The sequence below is a fragment of the Pan troglodytes genome, chromosome 8, assembly GCF_028858775.2.
Source record: "Pan troglodytes isolate AG18354 chromosome 8, NHGRI_mPanTro3-v2.0_pri, whole genome shotgun sequence".
Lineage (NCBI taxonomy): Eukaryota > Metazoa > Chordata > Mammalia > Primates > Hominidae > Pan > Pan troglodytes.
Genome location: NC_072406.2, coordinates 100,540,466 through 100,562,538, shown reverse-complemented (window position 1 = coordinate 100,562,538; position 22,073 = coordinate 100,540,466). Strand labels below are relative to the sequence as shown.

The following is a 22,073-nucleotide window of genomic DNA, read 5'->3' as shown; positions in this document are numbered from 1 at the left end:
AGAATCTATGGAATTTTTAAAGGAACAAATACAAGGAAAATAGAGGAAAATTATCCCAGCCCTGGACAGAAAGTAGAATTCAGAAAATATTTTTGAGAGTTGTTTTACTCCTTTTTTGTTGTTTTTGGAAAATATATATATATGTTAAGATCAAACTTATGTTCATCACTGGCTCTTGATTGCCTACTTTCATTATTCTGAACTTTTTCCTCCCCCATCTTTCCCATTTTTGAAAATGGAGCCACCAATCTCCTAGCTTTTTTGGGCAAAAATCCGAAATCATCCTTGATATTTTCCACTCCTGCACCACAATATGCAATCTGAAACCAAATCATATTGATATTTTTTTCAAAAATAGACTTTGAATTCACTTCTCTTCATCGTCACTGTCACTATCAAGACACTGTCTTATTTTAACTGGCTTTTCCATCCTTGCCCCTTTCCAGTTCATTCTTCAAATAACCAGAATGGTTTTCTTAGAGCACACATCTGTTCATGCCACTCACTTTCCTGTTCAAAGCCCTTTAATGCCTTCCCTTTGCACATGAGATTAAATCTCAAATCCTTAACATGGCTGGCAAGGTCCTGAATGATCTAGTACAGGGGTCAGCAAATGTTTTATAAAGGCCAGATACTTTAGACTTTGCAAGCCATACAGTCTGTTGCAGCTACTCAAATCTACTGATGTAACCCAAGCAATAGACATATAAAAGAATGGGCGTGGCTGTGTTCTAATAAAACTTTATTTACAAACACAAGTGGCAGGCCAGATTTGGCCTGAAGCCCATAGTTTGCCAACCCCTGATCTCACTATCTCCTCACTCCTTAGCTCTCCAGTCACACCTCTCTTTCCTCCCATACTTTTTTCCACCTCGAGACCTTTGTCTATTCTGTTCTCTACCTAGACTGTCTCAGTTTAAATGTCCTTTCCACAGAGGGCATTCCTGAAGTCCTAATTTAATTAAAATGGTTTCTCTATTTTATTTTTATGATTTATTTTATACTTATATTTTAATTTTCAGTAACTATACATTGATTTATGTGATTATGTGTTTAATGCCTGTTTTACCTTCAAGTTGTAAGGTCCATGAATTAAGAAATTGGATATCTGCTCATTGTATCTCTAGCACCTGGCACATAGCTTAATACACAGTAAATTCTCAATGAAATGTTTGTTAAGTAAATAGTGAATTAATGAGATCTGATCAAAACAAGGGAGCAGAAAACAAAAGATAACAATTTGGGAATCTGAGATCTGAAATATGAGATGCTTTTCTTGAGTTCATTTATTCCTAAGGTAGGTCATTTTAAAAGTTCTATACTTGAAATAGGGAATATGTATTAACCAGGGTGATGAATAGGCATGTCCCAAATCTTACTGCTACAAAGGCGCTTGTGGCTGACACACTGTGGCTTACACAAAGTCAGATGCAGGTTGAGCAGCTCTACTTCATCTGGTAGCTCTGCCACTTGGAAGATAAGCCCCAAAAGTCAGCCTGGAAATAGGAGAGAAATGGAGGAAGCACAAGAGCTTTGAACAGCTTTGGCCTAAGGTTGATACACTTTACTTTCCCTCCTAATCCATTGACCAAAAAAAGTATTAAAAGTAATGGTAAAACCACAGTTACTTTTGCACCAACCTAATAGTTACATGGCTGCAACTTTCCTGCCAAGTAGACTGGGAGTACTCAGGGAGCACCTAGAATATGTGGTGAGTAGAAACTATCTTTCTGAGAGAATATAAAAAATCATTTAAATATATTTCCTAATATTAAGGAAAATTGGTTATATGAAAATACTATAAACCTCACAGATTAGTATGAAATAGGTTATATCTTTTACCATTTGTAAAAAGCTTTTCTTAAGTTTTATTTTACCATTTAGTACATTTAAGCTAGCATCTCACTTGGTAGTAAACCTAGGTGTCTTCCTCTCATGCTTCCCTCAGGCTGTTTTCCACAAAGCCCTTTAAAGTATGGTAGAGCAAAATACTCATTTTTAATAATTTCATGTTATGAGCCATGATTTTTCTATGTACTCTATGTTTTGGTTACTTTTAAATAATTATATGGCACGTTTCTTTTTACAAGTAAATGATCAAAATTAAAAAATTGACTGTAGTGAAATGATCTTCACAAGAAAAGGAATATATATGTATGTTCTCTTTGCCTCTGAAAGTACTTATGTCTCCATAAGTAATTCATTGTTTATACATTCAGTGTCTATTTATTGCACTCCATGGGCTAGGCATTGTTCTAGGTATTCTGGTGAATGATACAGCCAATATTCTTGTTCTCATTCTTTTTTTTTTTTTTTTTTTTTGAGATGGAGTTTTGCTCTCGTTGCCCAGGCTGGAGTGCAATGGCATGATCTCGGCTCACCGCAACCTCTGCTTTCCAGGTTCAAGCAATTCTCCTGCCTCAGCCTCCCAAGTAGCTGGGATTACAGGCATGCACCACCACACCCGGCTAATTTTGTATTTTTAGTAGAGACAGAGTTTCTCCACGTTGGTCAGGCTGGTCTCCAACTCCCGACCTCAGGTGATCCGCCCGCCTAGGCCTCCCAAAGTGCTGGGATTACAGGCATGAGCCACGGCGCCCAGCTGATTCTTTTTCTCCTTGTACTTACGTTCTTTTTTTTTTTTTTTTTTTTGAGACAGAATCTTGCTCTGTTACCCCAGCTGGAGTGCAGTGGCACGATCTTGGCTCACTGCAACCTCTGCCTCTCAGGTTCAAGCGATTCTCCTGCCTCAGCCTCCCGAGTAGCTGGGATTACAGGCACGTGCCACCATGCCCAGCTAATTTTGTATTTTTAGTAGAGATGGGGTTTCACCATGTTGGTCAGGCTGGTCTCGAACTCCTGACCTCGTGATCTGCCCGCCTCAGCCTCCCAAAGTGCTGGGATTACAGGTGAGAGCCACCGCACCCAGCCTCTCCTTGTACTTACATTCTACAGGGAATATTAAAATATATTCCTGCATAATAATAAATAGTTAGAATTCCTTATAAATAAAATATCACCATGTTTAATGTTTTCCTTTTTTCTTTTATTTCTACAAATTTCTGGAGTATATATATTTTAAAGTCTATGCAATGGAATGTTTATTGGATTGAAGAGGTAGTATCATAAAACATTGTCTTTTTATCTGACCGGTAATCCTAGTTGGGTCTTTAGAAATCCTTGAGTTACGCTTACAGGAATGTAAAAATGTACCTTCTTTTAAAGAGACACTTGTAAACTTTGAGACTATATATACTCCATCAAAGAGAAAGGAAATGATCCTCTAATTTGAAATCAATCTCCTGAGGTTTATCCTCCTTACGAAAGTATTTCATAGGAGAGATCTGTCTCACAAAACCAAATCTATTTCCTGCACTTGCAAGTAAAGTCAGAAGCCTAAAAAATGATGGAGAGGAATGAACTCTAACATGAGTTCTTGGCCAAGTGGAAAACTTCTCTGGTTCAGAACTTCCTAAGGCACCCTGCAGCAGGGATTCTGTAGAGCTACAAGGATTTTTATCCTGTGCTTGGGAACCTGGAAATCTCACCTCCTTGGTTTGCCACACTGGAAACCTTCAAGATATTGCTTCCTCTGTAAAGGTCTGAATTATTGCAAGATATTGAGAATTTCCAATTCAGTAGTTAGATGTGACTAGAATAATCAAAGAAGTCTCAAGTCCTAAGAACGAGGTGTAGGGAGAGAATGTTATCTAAAACGCCATGTGATATAGAAATGCATATGAGTCTTGAGCTGTCATTTACACAATGTATATCTGGGTGTCAGGGAAACCATGGATCTGCCTCACAGGTCTGCCTCACAGCCCAACATCAGCTTCTGCCTCCCTCTTGCTGTGTCAGGACATACATATTCACTTGTGTGTGTGCTAAGTGTGTCTCATCCTTTAGCAGAACTTATTTCTATATATGAACCAAAGAGAAGCATTTATAGTGGAATTTAGGATAATTTGTATCAGGAGTTTGAAAAATTAAAAGAAATGAAATTAAAAACTAGAACAACATTGCTCAATCTTTAAAACACCACACCTGTAATCTTAATTCAGCTTGTCCCTGGTCACTGTGAGCCAGGTACCATGTTGTGTGCTTTACATGTTTTATTGCATTTTATCATCAGAACAACCCTATGAGGTAAATATTATTATCCCTATTTTATAGTTGAGAAAACTAAAGTTTAGAGAAATTAAGGAAGACCATGACTTCAACCTGAGCTTAGTTTGTCTCCAAATCGTACTTTTTTGATAAAAGTAAAAAAATCTCTGCCCCGAAGACCTTAATAAAAACACCCCAGGAACACTTATTTCTTTCCCCACCACCTACTCTGCAACACATTGAAATTGACTGATACCTAGAAACTAGAGTCTTCTCTTTCATATCCTACCTAATCTATGCATTCTGTCATTTGTATAAAGAAAATAGCTGTAGCTTTTAAAATTTATTTGCTCAAGAAGAGATTATAACACCAAATGTGGTAGTTCAAACTTAACTTGCTCCCCTCACATATTTCCCAGATTTGGGTTAATGAAATCCTCAGTCCGTGTCTCTACCAGAAATCCTCACGTTCCACAGCCACCACCATGTCTACCATCCAAAATCCTGGAAATGGAAGAACCTTAGAAATCTAGCTTTCTGGCTGGGCGCGGTGGCTCACACGGTGGCTCGGCACTTTGGGAGGCCGAGGCGGGCGGGATCATGAGGTCAGGAGATCCAGACCATCCTGGCTAACACGGTGAAACCCCGTCTCCACTAAAAATACAAAAAATTAGCCAGGCGTGGTGGCGGGCGCCTGTAGTCCCAGCTACGCAGGAGGCTGAGGCGGGAGAACGGCGTGAGCCCGGGAGGCGGAGCTTGCAGTGAGCCGAGATCGCGCCACTGCACTCCAGCCTGGCAACAGAGCGAGACTCCGTCTCAAAAAAAAAAAAAAAAAAAAAAAAAAAAAAAGGAAATCTAGCTTTCCTACTGTCACTCACATGATGAGTGATATTCAAACTCATGGCATGATTCATGAAGATAACTCAAGTTATTAGGAATCCCAAGAAGCTCAGTGTTCTCTCGTGCTCAAGAGCACGTATATCAAACTACATGTGAGCAAGAGTAATGTTATTTTAGGGATAAACTTGGATTCATCTTAAGATATCTTTAAAAAGTATTGTAAGTCATCCAGATTCTGTATATATCAATTTACCTGCTGTTAGTTACACATGACTTTCCATGGATCTGTGACGCTTGTGAATCACTTGTCCGTTTCAGTATGTGAATTGCATACATGTGCTATGTCAAGAACCGTTAGATAGTAGCAGAGCTAAACTAGACCAAAGCTTTCTTAAATAATGCAGTGCTTTTTCTTACCAAACTACAAAATAGTCCGTTGTATTTAAACTCAAAAGTAGGATGGAAGTGAAGGCCTAAAATTCACAGTGGCTCAAGGATTGAGAAAGCTCAGTTGAAGGGAAGCGTTTCCATCATTTTGGCCCTGCAGTTTCTTAGTTTTAGTCTCTTCTCTAAAGACACAAATTTCCGCTAGAAAAATCAAGGAGTGGTTGGGAAGGATGAACTTTTCTTCTCAAATCATCACTGCCAACTGATTTTTAGACTGCTGGAAAATTAAGGCTGAAAGAATAAGATGGACTTCTGCAACCCCTTTACTTCACATATGAAGAAATTGAGGCCCAGAAGAAGTGTTTCCAGTAATTATTTGGTCATGCTTTCTAAAGGAAATAGTCAAATCTAATCTTCTGTTTTACACTAGAGATATAAAGTAAGATTTGGGGGAGATGGGAGGAGGAGAAGGAGAGGGAAAAGAAAAAGAAAATAAAACTGATATTTGCAAGAACGAGCATAAATATGCCAGACACAGTACTAAAGGCTTCACACACTAGAATAGTTTAAGTTGCAAGTGACATAAAACTCATCTCAAATGGCTTAAGCAAAAAAAGGAGTGGGGAGACTTATTGTTGTTCCTGAAAAATCCAGGAGTAAAGCTATAGGCAACTCTAGATAGATTCGATCAACATCATGCAAACTTAGCTTCTGCTCAATTTCTTGACTCTACTTTCTGCTGCATTGGATTCATTCATGATGACACCAGGTAGTACCAAGGATTTCAATGCCAAGTATGATTATTTTTAAAAAACAGAGAGAGAGCAAGACCATTTTCCTCAAAGCACAATAGTTTTGGAATTGAATCTTATTGACCTGATTGGCCTGGCTTTAGTTATGTACCCATTATCCAGCCAGTCACTGTGGCCAGGGGGGATGGATAAACTGATTAGTTGTAACCTAGGCTACTTTCATCAAGGCTGAAAGTAGAGGAGGGGTGATTCCCCTAAAACAAAATTTGGATAATGTTCCCCCAAAAGAGGTAGTGGATGCTGAGCAGCTGACATCCACCACACAGACGTTCTCTCATCTGGTCCTCCTAACTAGCCTGGAGGTCAGTAGTTAGTTAGCTACATTACATCATGCCATCCCTCAACAGGGTCCTGGATTTCTTGCATCTATTATGTAGATTACCAGACAGAAGACCTTTACCATCCGTGAACTGTTTTGAGCCCCTTCATGAGACCCAAAGCCAATCCAGTAGGAAAATAAAGATTAAAATCAATTTGTGTGGGCAATGTATTTTTTTCTCCCTAAAATAGGGAGTACTCTCTGCCCCATCTCTCAGGCCCAGCTTGCCTGTCATCCCTCACCCCTATGTCAGCCTAATGACCTAATGTGTCAGCCTTAATGACCCCTAAGTCAGCCATTTCCACTGATCACTTAGTCTATTATAAAGTCTTATCTAGTGTGATGATTTCACACAACACCTTGATGTTACATCTACTCTGCTCTCAGGGCTTTGGAATGCAACTACAATCAGTAGGAAATTATCCCTAGTTGCCCAACCCAGCCCCAGCTCTTGCCTTCCTACCCTGTCCCATAGCCTCTATCCAGCACCCGAAAGTATTGCTAAAATAGATAACATTTTGTTTATTATTCAGGTAGTTTATATTGCTGGTGAATGCTATCATTTACTTTCTCAGCTGACGAAGACAGAACACACTCTTGTGTGAACAATTTTTCATTGTTTACTGGAAGATTATTTCCTAAACTTGTATACATTTACTTATGTTGTAGCTATGGAGAAACATCTTCTGAAACTGGAAGTAGGAACTTTAGGGGAGTTCTCATTTTATTTTCAATTCATCGTGTGGGGTTTTACACACTTGTTTATATTTAACTAAATGCCTATCAGAATGGTTATCTTATGTGGAGTTGTTTAGAGGATGTCTGTGTGTCTTGTTTAAACATAAGAAATCCAAACTTATGTAGCCTTGAATAACAACGATTACAAACATACATGTGTATTAGTTTTAAAACTTCCCTTCCTAGCCTTTATTTAAAATGGCAAATGCATACATCCGCAGATCTATTAGTACCCACAGGCCTAGAATAAACAAGTCAAAGACCTAAAGAAGAAAAGAAGCTAATAGGTGTGTCGGTTTTTTAAAAGCTAGTATTTCCACCTCAATGATAGAAAAGTTTCTTAGGGTTGCATATGGAACTAGAGCTGTAATTGCTCTGCTGTGTGCATAGCTTTGTCCAGTACTGCTGACCCTGCCGTGTTCATTCAGTAGATGGAGAAAAATCTTGCTTTGTCTATCCATACTTCTTAGGTCCTGAGAACAGAACTGATACCTCATTCATTCATCTATTCATCCAAGTATTCAACAATTATTCATTGCTTACCAATTGCCAAACCCCAAAGTAGTTACTATTAGAAATGTAAAATTGCATTTCTAAAATTTAATAGTAAAAGAATAAAACACTGAATAACAATCATCCTAGCTTTATACAAAACTGACATTTTCAAGTCTCTTTATATTTATTGCTAAAAATCAACCCATAGTGAGGCTTTGTTTGGCAGGAAAGGATCACAGAGCAACCTCTCTTATACTTCCAAACCCACAATGTAGTTATTTTGAACAAATTCAATCTGCGTTACCACTACATTCCACCTGCTTCTTATTTTTAATAAATGTGTCTTTGTCTAATGAACTAATATAGCTAATGAGGCAGCTCTTAGCCACCATTAAGTGAGGAATATAAAATTTTGGCCTACATTTAGAAACAATTCACATGGGCCATCTGAAATGTAAAAGAGGGGCTGGGTGTGGTGGCTCACACCTGTAATCCCAAAACTTTGAGAGGCTAAAGTGGGTGAATCCCTTGAGTTTAGGAGTTTGAGACCAGCCTGGGCAACAGAGCAAGACCCCCATCTCTATAAAAAATAAAATAATTAGCCAGGCATGGTGGCACACACCTGGCAGTCCCAGCTACTTGAGAGGCTGAGGTGGGAGGATTGCTTGAGCCCAGGAGGTGGAGGTTGCAGTGAGCCAAAATTGAGCCACTGCACTCCAGCCTGGGTAATAGAGCAAGACATTGTCTCAAAGAAAAAAAAAAAAAAAGTAAAAGAAAAGAAAGCTCAAATCAAAAAGTCAAATGTACCAGTATACAATATATTCTTCATTATGGAAGCTTATGCTTAAAGTTTATAAATCAAATTCACTGCTAAATGTGATGAAAGTATAAATAAATAGATATTTTGATAGTTTCACTTTTTAAAATAAATTTTAGGAAGAATTTGAAGATGACTGGAAAGACTTTGCTTATTTTAATATAAGTTGTTGAAATTTTGACTGAGTTGGTATCTCACGTTAATTAATTTGTTAATTAACTACATATGTTTAGTTTGTGGCTTATAAGATTGCAGTTTTTTCCTTCTGGGACAAGAGTTATCAACTCAATGAACTTGAACTACAGAGGAAAAATTGCTTGCTCAATTTTTTTTAAGAGATTGAATGTTTTTAGCCTTAGACTTGATTGAGCTGTGGGTAGATTCAGATGATACTAATCACCTGTGGTTGAAATGCCTTCAACTCAATAAAATCATGATTTCAAGGGAAAAAAAAGAAATGTAAAATAAGACAATATCCATAAATTCAGGTACCCCTCAATCTAGAGGGGAGACAGACAAATAGACAATGAAAATACAATGTGATAAATACTGTAAGTGTGGAGAGCACTTTCCTCCCATCTACATTGTTTTCTGAAATCTGCATTTCCCATTGATGAAGTGAGGTACAATAAAACCTCAGTAACTCTAATTCTTTCAAATGAAGTGAGTCAGGCTTGATAGGTTGGTTTTTCAAATAGCATTTGATGAGCACTTATTGTGTGCCAAACCCTGAACTTCTCACTTTACATGGATTGAATCTGTACAGTAATCCTGAGGTTGGCATTGTTGTTTCTAGTGGGGCAAGAAAAAGTCAGATCTTTGGGAAAGAGTTTACAAATTGGATTTGTATGCAAAAATGCCACACTCATACATAACTAACTGAAAACTAAAAATAAAATAAGGTACATTTTAAACTAACAGATTAGCAAACATTACCCAGTGTTAAGAATGTGGAGAAATAGGAGCTCTCATTTACTATTCGGGGGATTGTGATTTTGAAGGGCCATTTAGCTATATCAGAAATAATTTTAAATATGCTTACCCTTTGACTCAGCAGTTCTATTACTAGGAATTTATCCTGGAGATAGTCTCACAGAAGTTCAACAAAGGTATGTGAATTGTCTTAGTCAATTAGTTTGTGCTCCTATAACAAAATACCTTAGACAGGGTAGTTTCTAAGCAGTATAAATTTATTGCTCACAGCTCTGGAGACTGGGAAATTCAAGATCAAGATACTGGTAGATTTGACATCTGGTGAGGGTTCACTCTCTCCTTCGGAGGTGGCGACTTCTTGCTGCATCCTCACACAGTGGAAGGGGGAAACAAGTTCCCTCAAGCCTCTTTTGTAAGGTCACTAGTCCCATTCAAGAAGTCGTAGCCCTCATGACCAAATCACCTCCTAACGGCCCCACCTCTAAATATGAACACATCGGAAATTAGATTTCACATATGAATTTTGGGGAGACACAAACCTTCAGACCATAACAGAATAAATGTGTTTGTTGCAGCATTGTTTCTAACAGCAACAAACTGGAAAAAAAATGAAATTCCCAGCTCTGAAAGACTAGTAAACCATGGCAATTCATGTTATTAAATTAGGTAGGTCCCCATGAACTGCTAGAAATCTATCCAAGATATGTTGCTTTAACAAAAGCAAGATATAAATGATAGCTATGGTAAGATTGTGTTTCCGTTATTAAACGGGAAGTAAATATGCGGGCTCATTTATAGAAAATTTCAGGAAGGGTATTAAGAAACCACTGACAGTAGTTACCCTGGAGAATGGGGCTGCCAGTTCTGATACCAAAGCAGTACTTTTATTTTTTCACTTTATACACTTTCATCATGTTTGAATAACTTTTTAAAAAGTTTTGTAATTCAGATAAAAGTAGTTTTAAAACACCAAAAATAATTTAATAATATCTTTCCATTAAAGATTTACACTGTACATAACCATATCAGGGACCGAGAAGTTCCACTTAATTTTATTTAAGCCAGGCATTTCAAAAATATATTCGTCCAAAGAATTTTGTTGTTGTTTTGCCTAATAACTATTAATATGTCATGGTTCCTGTGGGAGGCACTGACTTAAGAAATTACAAAACAACAAGCAGCCTAAAGTCATACAGGCAGGGAGTAGGGAGACAGAATTTCAGACTCAAGATCTGAAGCTCAATTGATATTCCTCAAAAGTGTACAATCAGGATGGAGAAAGAGACCTGAGTTGCTTATGCTAAATGAATCATATCTTGTTTCTTCGGGGTAAAAACATTACTCCAGAATTTTCTATAAATCTTAAATGGTACATCATAGTTTCCTAGGAAGAGGTAGGTATAACCCTCAGCAGGAAGAGGAGAAAAAAACCACACACTTTTTTACTTGAATTATATTTCCTGACATTTAGAAGGGTGTCATTTCACCTCTATCATTTCCCCCTTTTAAAATAGATAGTTAACCTGTAAAAAGGGAAGTAAGGGTTTGTCAGGCAATTTTGGTGTCTGCTGACAAGAATACAATTTCCACATTCATTTATCTTTCTGAATCTTTTCCAGGCCAATTACCTTCTCCTATCACTTCTTTAGATCTTGTAATCCTTAAGTCTCCCAAATGAGGCTGTTAATTCAAACCTCTTCAACGGTTTTAACTAGATATGTAAACAACTGCTTTTATCAATTAATATAGCCCCCTACCTCCAGGGACATAATATGGAAGAAAGTAAAACAAGTACTTTTCCTCAAAGATGACAGTATAAGAGTGAAATATGTAAAGGGAAGGACTGTGAGTAAAACCATCTTTTCTCCGCATGGCCCATGCCATCATTTCAGAAGTATTTACTTCCAGAACTTTACTCTTCAATTAAAACTGTAAAATTGTGTTGAATGATTATAAATACTACAAAAGTCCCTGCCGTAGATAAAGTTGGAGGTAACAAAGTTGCCCAGGACATATTTGGTGAGGAGTGTTATCATAGCTGAATTTTGGCTGCTGTAACCTATATATAAGAACTAGATCTGAGATTTTTAAAAAGCAAGTAAAATCTGCAGGTGGTCCCTCTGAATAGTGAGGCCTAGTTCTTGACCTGGGACCAGCAGTAGACACGCAGCCAAGGAGGTAGAATGCCAAAAGGCAGAGAGTACTTTGTGCTCCTTTGGCTTGGTTCTGCTAGCAAGGCAAGAAAGAGGAGAGAGAGACATCAGGAGCATGTTTACTTCTCTCTCAGCCTCCCTTTCCCATCTTTCTCCCCTCTCTCTCCCTGGCTATCTTTTATCATCCAGGGAAAGTTAGATTTTTTTTTGTTGGACTTACTGATATGATTGGCTTGCTCTTCATTACAGGTGCTGCTGAGCCTGGGAGCCATATAAAAGAGCTAAATTGTAGTAACTCTCATGGCTAGAGGGCAGTTGAGCCAGCCAGTTCCAGATGGACTGGAGAAGGGCAAACGTATCATCAACCTCCACCGCCATGAGAAAGGAGAGCAGACCACCACCCCTAAAACAGTGTGGCCCCCAGCTCCTTGTCCAACTTCTCTCCTCATGTGAATCTGTTTTCTGAACTAAGTCCTCCCCTTTACTTGGAACGTTCATTTGCACACACATCAATACTATACCGTTTAGTGGATAATGATTCTGTTATTACTTTGCATGTGTTTCATTTCCCCCAGTAAGATGTAAACTCTTGAAAGACCTTAATACTGTGTCTCATGGCAACAAATGCCAGACACCAGGATGCTCATTTGACTGAATCAATAATTGAAGAAATATTTCACCCATTTCTTTTTGGTCTTGGTCTCTAACATTAAAGTCTTCCACTCCTTAAATTTCTTTAGTCCTCTATTTCCCTGTCAGAGATATAATTTAGAGCTGGCCTTTGGGAACGCAACCTCTGACCCTTGATACATACTGCCAAAAATTTAATTTTTCAGATGGAAAAAGTCTCTCATGTGTTTGCATGTGAATAAGGGTGTCCCAGGGAGTTTGAACTTTTAATATAAAGTTGTGAGAGCAAACCTAGGAGCAGAGATGCTGTATACCTAAGAAGGTACATTCTTCATATGGCTACAGAAGTAGAAAATTAGAAATGGGTGAGAAATGTGTCTCAGAAGTGGAAAAAGAATATCTAAGTTAATTTTTTCCTTATATCCAATTTTCTAGCCAATATTAAAATGCATTTGTTCCCCAGTGCTTTGTTAAGTTTCTGTTATAATACTTAATATGGTTTAGGATTTTTTTCAGAGATAACTATTCTGGTTCATCATTATTATTAAATAGTACCAGCCTATTTTAATTACTGTAGCTTTATAATGTATTTAAATATATGACAAAGCAAGTCTCTACTCATTGAATTTCTTTACAAAAAATTTTAAATATTATTATTGTATTTTACCTTTAGCGTCATTTTGTCAAATTGTAAAGGATGTTGCATAATTAATTAAAAATTATTTTTCTTACTAGTTATCACTGATATATAAGGAAATCAATTTTATGTAAAAATATTTCAACTTGATCAAGTTTATTGGATTCACTACTGTTTTCAACCATGTTTTCCTTCTTTCTAATAATTATACATCTTTTTTCCATTTTTTATCTTATTGTACCAACCAGAGCAATGTTAAATACTATTGGTGTTACTAAGAATTTTAGTTTCTGATTTTATTTTAAAAGCCTATATTATTTAATTATAAGATATGCTATAAACCATCAGCTTAAGAGAGATATTCTATCTCATTTTGAGGAAGTTACTTAACAAAATGTCTTACTGAGATGCCAAACCACAAACCCACCCTTAAGCAGATTTGGTGCCAGAATTCATTCTGCCAGCATATTGTATAAATCTAGTTAAAGTGGTCATGGGCAATATTGCCCTAAGGCCTCTGGCAGAAACCAAAGCACATTTCCAAAGGAACATTATTTAAACGCAGGCACAAAGAATCTTTCAGATAAAGTTCCTAGGAGCATGAGCTCACAATAGAAATATATATATATTATAAATAAACATATATAAAGAAATATATATAGAGATAATATAAAATTGTGTGTGTGTATATATAGTGCATATATATATATATATATATATATATCTCAAAACAGACAGAAAACCATGCAATTATGAGCAATAGTCGTCCAACAAGAACAACAACAAAAAAAGCCAGAGCCAACCTTATAAAGCCTGAAAATTTTGGAATAACCAGACACACAATATAGAATAACTATATTGAATATGTTGGAAGAAATAAGAGTACTGACAGTATGACTAGGGAGAAAGAGACTATCAAAATTGATCATGCAGATTTGAAAAAGAGCCAAATAGAACATTTACAAATGAAAAATAAAATAATTTAAATTTGAAACTCAAAGGACAAATTGAACATCAAAAAAACCACAGATGTAAGGAGAATGGTGAACTAAAAGATAAATCACAAAAAATTACACAGAATTTAGCATGGAGAGATAGAGATAGAAAATACTGAAAATAGATCAAGATATGTGAAGATAGAATGAGAATATCTAGTATATCCCTAATTAGAATTTCATGAAAAGAGGTTAGAGAGAATGGGAATAAGGAAATATTGGGAGAACTAATAGCTGAACAATTTCCAAAATTAATTACAAAATTAAGTCTTCAGATTCAGAAATCCCAATGAAGTCAACAAAGGTAAACCAAAAAAAACCTCAAATCTTAAAATAACTGAATAAAACTGCACAACACCAAAGACAAAGAAAAAACCATAAAAGCAGCTAGATATAAAAGAAAAATTAACTGCAAAGGACCTACAGCCAAATTAAGAAAGACCTCTCAGGCTGGACATGGTGGCTCACACTTACATCCCAGCACTTTGGGAAGCTAAGGCAGGAGGATCGCTTGAGGCCAGGAGTTCAAGACCACCTGGGCAACATAGCAAGACCCTGTCTCTATAAAAAATAAAAAACTAGCTGGGTGTGGTGGTCTTAGCTACTTGGGAAGCTGAGGCAGGAGGATTGCTTGAGTCTGAGAGTTCAAGGCTGTAGTGAGCTATGATTGCACCACTGTACTTCAAACCTGGGTGAGAGAGCAAAAAAAGAAAAACAAAAACAAAAAACACTTGACTTCCTAACAGTCTCAAAAGAAGCTAAACTACATTGGTATTGTATCTTTAAAGTCTTGAGAAAAATATTTTCAATTTATTATTATATACCAAGAAAAATTATATTTCACAAATGCAGATAAAATAAAGACATTTTAAGGAAAGCAAAATCTGAGAGAGTTCTATCTCCATTAGAAGTTCATTTTAAGAACTTCACAGAATACTTTTGGAAGAGGAAAATGAGCCTAGAGGGAGAATCTGAGATCCAAGAAAGACGCTTTTCATGAATAAAAACAAACATTAACTGTATAAGATAGAACCAAAGAAATAAAATAATCCTGAACAATAAAAGCATATAAACTTAGAGTTAGTAATCTAAGGCTCCAGTATTATTTAGGAGAAGGATAAAGGTATTTATTCACTTTCAATTTTAATTTAATATGTATGCTTAAATATATCAGTATTTGCTAAAAATATAACTATATAATTTCTAAGATAGTAGAAGGGGAAAATGGAATAAAATGTAAACATGGTTTAATCAAAAAGAAGACTTTTTTGAATTTAAAAAAGAAACGTGCAAACATGCATGCTGAATAAGTGGGACAAATACAAAGGAAAAATACCCCTTAAAAAGCACATCTAGTTGTAAAGAGGTTCACAATGTATTGTTAAAATATTCAAACATCAGGAAACTATTAACCTAACTTAGATATAAAGCAAAAATTGTCAAGACTGAAAGCAGAAATTGGCAAATTTACCATCATCAGGAGAGATACTTCTTTCAATAACTGAAGTGGACAAAAAAATCATAATGCAATTCATGAGAACTATACAATCAATGAGATTGTTCTAATTAACTTTTGTAAAATGTTAATTCAGGCCAGGCACGGTGGCTTCTGCCTATAATCCCAGCACTTTGGGAGGCTGAACTGGGCAGATCACATGAGGCCAGGAATTTGAGACCAGCCTGGCCAACATGGCGAAACCCTGTCTCTACTAAAAATACAAAAATTAGCTGGGTATGGTGGTGCACGCCTGTAGTCTCAGCCACTCAGGAAGCGAGGCACAAGAATCACTTGAACCTGGGAGGCAGAGGTTGCAGTGAGCCAAGATTGTGCCACTGCACTCTAGCCCGGGTGACAGAGCAAGACTCTGTCTCAAATTAAAAATAAATAAATAAATTGGCTGGGCGCAGTGGCTCACGCCTATAATCCTAGCACTTTGGGAGGCCGAGGCGGGCAGATTGCCTGAGCTCAGGAGTTTGAGACCAGCCTGGGCAACATGGTGAAACTCCGTCTCTACTGAAATACAAAAATACATACATACATACATACAAAATGTCAATTCAATACCTAGAAAACACTTATAAGAACTGACTATATATGAGGCCAATCAACAAATCTTAAAGTAGCATTGCCTTAGTCCATTTTCACTCTGCTATAATGAACTTCCCTGAGACTAGATAATTTATAAAGAACAGAGGTTTAATTGACTCACAGTTCTGCATGGCTGGGGAGGCCTCAGGAAACTTATAATCATGGCAGAAGGCAAAGGGGAAGCAACCTTAGACCTTTCTCATGTGGCAGCAGGAGAGAGAAGAGTGAGGAGTGAAGGAGGAAGAGCCCCTTATAAAACCATCAGATCTCATGAGAACTCACTCACTTTCACAAAAACAGTGTAGGGGAAACCACCCCCATGATCCAATCACCTCACATCAGTCTCTCCTAGACACATGGGTATTATAGGGATTACAATTCAAGATGAGATTTGGGTGGAGACACAGCCAAATTATATCATTCCATCCCTGGCCCCTCCCAAATCTCATGTCCTCACATTTCAAAACACAATCATGCCTTTCCAACAGTCTGCCAAAGTCCTAACTAACTCATTCCAGCATAAACCCAAATGTCCAAGTCCAAAGTTTCATCTGAGAAAAGGCAAGTCCCTTCCACCTACGAGCCTGTAAAATCAAAAGCAGGTTAGTTACTTCCTAGATACAATGGGGGTATAGGCATTGGATAAATGCTCCCATTCCAAATGGGAGAAATTGGCCAAAATAAAGGGGTTACAGTCCCCATGCAAGTCTAAAACCCAGCAGGGCAGCTATTCAATCTTAAAGCTCTGAAATGATCTCTTTTGACTCCATGTCTCACATCCAGGTCACACTGATGCAAGAGGTGGACTCACACAGTCTTGGGCAGCTCTACCCTTGTGGTTTTGCAAGATACAGCCCTCCACCCAGCTGCTTTCACAGGCTGGCATTGAGTGTCTACAGCTTTTCCAGCTGCATGGTGCAAGCTGCCATTGGATCTACCATTCTGGAATCTAGAAGATGGTGGCCCTCTTCTCACAGCTCCAGCTAGCTTGAATTTCTCCCCAGAAAATGGGTTGTTTTCTATCGCATCATCAGGCTGCAAATTTTCCACTTTTATGCTCTGTATCCCTTTTAAACATAAGTTCCAATTTCAAATCATCTATTTGTGAATGCATAAAACTGAATGCTTTTAAGAGCACACAGACCACATCTTGAACACTTTGCTGCTTACAAATTTCTTCCACCAGATGCCTTAAGTCATCTCTCTCAAGTTCAAAGTTCCACACATCTCTAGGGCAGGGACAAAATGCCACTAGTCTCTTTGCTAAAGCATGGCAAGAGTGACCTTCGCTCTAGTTCCCAATAAGTTCCTCATCTCCATCTGAGATCACCTCATCCTGGACTTTATTGTCTGTATCACTATCAGAATTTTGGTCAAAACCATTCAACAAGTCTCTAGGAAGTTCCAAACTTCCCCACATCTTCCTGTCTTCTTCTGAGCCCTCTAAACTGTTCCAACCTCTGCCTGTTACCCAATTGCAAATTCTCTTCCACATTTTCAGGTATTTTTGTATCAATACCCCACTCTCTGAGGTACCAATTTACTGTATTAGTCTGTTTTCACACAGCTATGAAGACATACCCAAGACTGGGTAATTTATAAAGAAAAGAGGTTTAATTGACTTACAGTTTTGCATGGCTGGGGAGGCCTCAAGAAATTTACAATCATGGCAGAAGGCGAAGAGGAAGCAAGCTTGGGCCTTCTCACATGGCGGCAGGACAGAGAAAAGAGTGAGGAGCGAAGTGGGGAGAACCTCTTACAAAACCATCAGATCTCATGAGAAGTCACTCACTATTACAAGAACAGCATGAAGGGAAACCAACCCTGTGATCCAATCACCTCACACCAGTTCTCTCCCTAGACACATGAGGATTATAGGGATTACAATTCAAGATGAGATTTGGGTGAGGACACAGCCAAGCCATGTCAATCATAGAGAGACCAACACAATTGAGATAGAATTTATTTTTAAAAATGCGTGTTATGATAAGCAGCATGTAGTTGGATGTGACCCATTATGACAATCTTTTTCTTTAAATAAGCAAATTTAACCTATTAATGGTTACAACTGTCATGACCATGAATCTGAGGCAGCTACAGTGCTTACTTCAAAACAAATGTTAATTTCTGTTTGGAGACTCGGCAACTTCTGTAGCTTTTGATTGTAAGTATTTAATGCTTGAGCCTTCTAAATCTTAGTGCTCTATTAGCAGCTCATGATTATAATGCTGCTGCTACTGCTGGGGTTGCTGCTGTTTTTATCAACATTCGGTGTCCTGACCTTCACTCAAAATTGTAGACTAAAAACTGCTGTGGCTATTTCACACTCATTAGGATGGCTATTATTAAAAACAAAAACAGAACAAACAGCAAATAAGTATTGGTGAGGATGTGGAGAAATTGGAACCCTTGTGCATTTCTGGTGGGAATGCAAATGGTGCAGCCTATGGAAAATGATGTGGTTGAGTCATCAAAAAATTAAAGATAGATTTCCCATATGATCCAGCAATTCCACTTCTGAGTATCTACCCAAAAGAAGTGAAAGCAGGGACTTGAACTGAATTTGTACAGCAATGTTCATAGCAGCATCATTTACAATAGCTAAAAGGTAGAAGCAACTCAAGCGTCCATTGAAGGGTGAATGGATAAGCAAATTGTGACATATACATATGGTGGAATATCATTCGGCCTTAAGAAGGAAGGAAACCCTGACCTACTACAAAATATATGAACTTTGAGGACATCATGCTAAGTGAAATAAACCAGTTACAAAAGGACAAATACTGTATGACTCCATTTATATGAGGTGCCTAGAGTAGTCAAATTAACACAGACAGAAATAGAATGGTGGTTGCCAGGGCTGGGGAAGGGAGAATAGTTACTTATTGTTTAAGGGATATGGAGTTTCAGTTTAGGAAGATGAAAAAGTTTAGGAGGTGGATAGTGGTCATTGTTGGCTTTTAAAAAATAAATTCAGGTGGCACCTGTGCAGATTTGTTACATGCGTATATTGTGTAATGCTGGAGTTTGGGCTTCTAGTAAACCCATTACCCAAATATTGAACATAGTACCCAATAGGGAGTTTTTCAACTCTCTCCCCACTCCCATCCTTACTCTTTCTGGAGTGCCCAGTGTCTAGAATGCATATCCCATTCTTTCCATCTTTATATCATGTGTACCCATTGATTAGCTCTTACTTATAAGTGAAAATATGGGGTATTTGATCTTCTGTTTTAGTTTTTTTTTTTTTTTTGCAAAGGACACAATTTCTTTTTTTATGGCTGCATAGTATTCTGTGGTGTATGTATACCACATTTTCTTTATCCAGTTCACAATTGATGGACACTTAGCTTGATTCCCTGACTTTGCTATTATGAATAGTGCTGCACTGAACGTACGTGTGCAGGTGTCTTCTTGATAAAATGATTTTTTTTTCCTTTGGGTAGATACCCAGTAGTGGGATTGCTGAGTAGAATGGTAGTTCTATTTTTAGTTCCTTGTGAAATCTCCATACCGTTTTCCGTAGGGGTTAAACTAATTTACATTCCCACCAACAGTGTATAAGCGTTCCTTTTCTCTGCAGCCTTGCCAGCATCTATTGTTTTTTGACTTTTTAATAATAGCCATGCTGACTGGTGTGAGATGGTATCTCATTGCGATTTTGATTTGCATTTCTCTGATGATTAGTGATGTTGAACATTTATCCATATGTTTGTTGGTTGCTTGTATGTCTTCTTTTGAGAAGTATCTGTTCATGACCTTGCCCCACTTTTTAATGGGGTTGTTTTGTTTTGTTTTTCTTGTTGATTTGTATAAGCTCCTTATAGATTCTGGATATTAGACCTTTGTCAGATGCACAGTTTGTGGATATTGTTTCCCATTCTGTAAATTGTCTATTTACTCTGTTAATTAGTTTAATTAAATCCCATTTGTCTGTTTTTGTTTTTGTTACATTTGCTTTTGAGGTCTTAGTCATATATTCTTTGAATATGCCAACGTCCAAAGTAGTTTTTCCTAGGTTTTCTTCTAGTATTTTTATAGTTGCAGGTCTTACATTTAAGTATTTAATCTATCTTGACTTAATTTTTGTCTGTGGTGAAAGGTGGTGTTCCAGTTTCATTCTACTGCGTATGCCTAGCCAGTTTTCCCCCACATAATTTACTGAATAGGGTGTACTTTCTTCATTGTTTGTTTTTATTGACTTTGTCAATATCAGTTAGTTGCAGGTATATGGATTTATTTCTGTGTTCTGTATTCTGTTCCATTGATCTTTGTCTGTTTTTGTACCAATACCATGCTGTTTTGGATACTGTAGCCTTGTAGTATTCTTTGAGTTTGGGTAATGTGATGCCTCCAGCCTTGTTCTCTTTGCTTAGGATTGCTTTGGCTAATTAGAATTGTTTTTTTCTAATTCTGTGAAAAATGATGTAGGTAATTTGGTAGGAACTTCACTGAATCTGTAGATTGCTTTGGGCAGTATAATCATTTTAACAATCTTGATTCTTCCTCTGTATGAGCATGGGATGTTTTCCAATTTGTTTGTGTCATCTATGTGTTCTTTCATCAGTATTTTGTTGTTCTCCTTGTATAGATCTTTTACCTTATTAGTTAAATGCATTTTTAGATATAGTATTTTTTGTGGCAAATGTAAGTGGGATTGAGTGTTTGATTTGGTTCTCAGCTTGAGTGTTGCTGGTGTATAGGAATGCAACTGATTTTTTTGTGCATTATTTTTGTATCCTGAAACTTTACTGAAGTCATTTATCAGATCTAGGAGTCCTTTGGAGCAGTCATTAGGCTTTCTAGGTATAGGAACATGTCATCAGCTAGCAGAGATAATTCTACTTCTTCTTTTCCTATTTGTATTACTTTTATATCTTCTTCACACCTAATTGCTCTGACTAGGACTTCCAGTAATATGTTGAATAGGAGAAATGAGAGTAGACGTCCTTGTCTTGCTCCCATTCCTAGGGAGTGTATTAGTCCATTTTTACACTTCTATAAAGAACTGCCAGAGATAATTTATAAAGTAAAGAAGTTTAATTGACTAACAGTTCTGCATGGCTGGGAAGGCCCCAGGAAACTTATAATCATGGCAGAAGGGGAATCAGGCACTTCTTACATGGCAGCACATGAGAGAGCACCTGTGAAGGAGGAACCGTCAAACACTTTAAATACCATCAGATCTTGTGAGAACTCACTGTCATGAGAACCGCATGGGGAAAACTGCCCCCATGACCTAATCACCCCCAACCCCCGACACATGGGGATTACAATTTGAGATTAGATTTGGTTGGGGACACAGAGCCCAAACCGTATCGGGGAAATGCTTTCAATTTTTCGCCATTCAGTATGATGTTGGCTGTGGGTTTGCCATGTATGGCTCTTATTATTTTTAGTTAAGTTCCTTTGATGCCTAGTTCGTTGGAGGGTTTTTATTGTGAAAGGATGTTGGATTTTATTGAATGCATTTTTTGCATTTAGTGAGATAATAATATGGTTTTTGTTTATGTGGTGAATCACCTTGATTTGTGTATGCTGAACCATCCTTGCATACCAGAAATAAAACCCACTTGATCACGATGAAATATATTTTTGATGTGCAGCTAGATTCAATTTGCTAGCATTTCATTAAGAATGTTTGTGTCTGTGTACATCAGGGATATTGGCCTATAGTTTTCTTCCTTGATTGTGTCCTTGCCAGATTTTGGATGATACTGGTTTCATAGAATGAGTTGGGGAAGAATGCCTCCGCCTCAGTGTTTTGGAATCGTTTCATTGAGATTGGTACCAGCTTCTTTGTAAGTCTGGTAGAATTTGGCCATGAGCCTGTCTAGTCCTGAATTTTTGTTTTTCTTTTTTGGTTTGTAGATTTTTTGTTACTAATTCAATTTTCTAGCTCATTATTGGTCTGTTCAGCATTTTAATTTCATCTTGATTCAATCTTGTGAAGTTGTGTGTTTCCAGGAATTTATCCATCTCCTCTAGGTTTTCTAGGTGGTGTGCATAGAGATATTCATAATAGCTTCTGAGAATCTTTTGTATTTATGCAGTATCAGTTGTAATGTCACCCTTGTCATTTTTTGATTATGCTTATTTGAATACTCTTTTTCTTGGTTAA

At 37.4% G+C, this 22,073-nt stretch overlaps 1 protein-coding gene and 1 long non-coding RNA gene across 8 annotated transcripts in view; one reads left to right on the top strand and one right to left on the bottom strand.

Annotated features, from left to right (window-relative positions):
• The window catches only part of LOC134807072 (uncharacterized), a 424,271-nt gene that overhangs the window by 193,834 nt on the left and 208,364 nt on the right, over positions 1-22,073 (bottom strand). The gene's annotated exons all lie outside the window — the stretch shown is intronic.
• RNLS (renalase, FAD dependent amine oxidase) overlaps positions 1-22,073 on the top strand; it is a 399,013-nt gene that overhangs the window by 237,843 nt on the left and 139,097 nt on the right. The window contains exon 6 of one of the 7 annotated variants that reach the window (XM_063780863.1): positions 16,736-19,889. The exons of the other annotated variants lie outside the window; for them this stretch is intronic. Within the exon in view, the coding sequence (XP_063636933.1) occupies positions 16,736-16,905 (170 nt within the window). The 3' untranslated portion in view covers positions 16,906-19,889. Of the gene's footprint in view, positions 1-16,735; positions 19,890-22,073 lie in introns of those variants that run through there. 7 annotated transcript variants of the gene reach the window in all.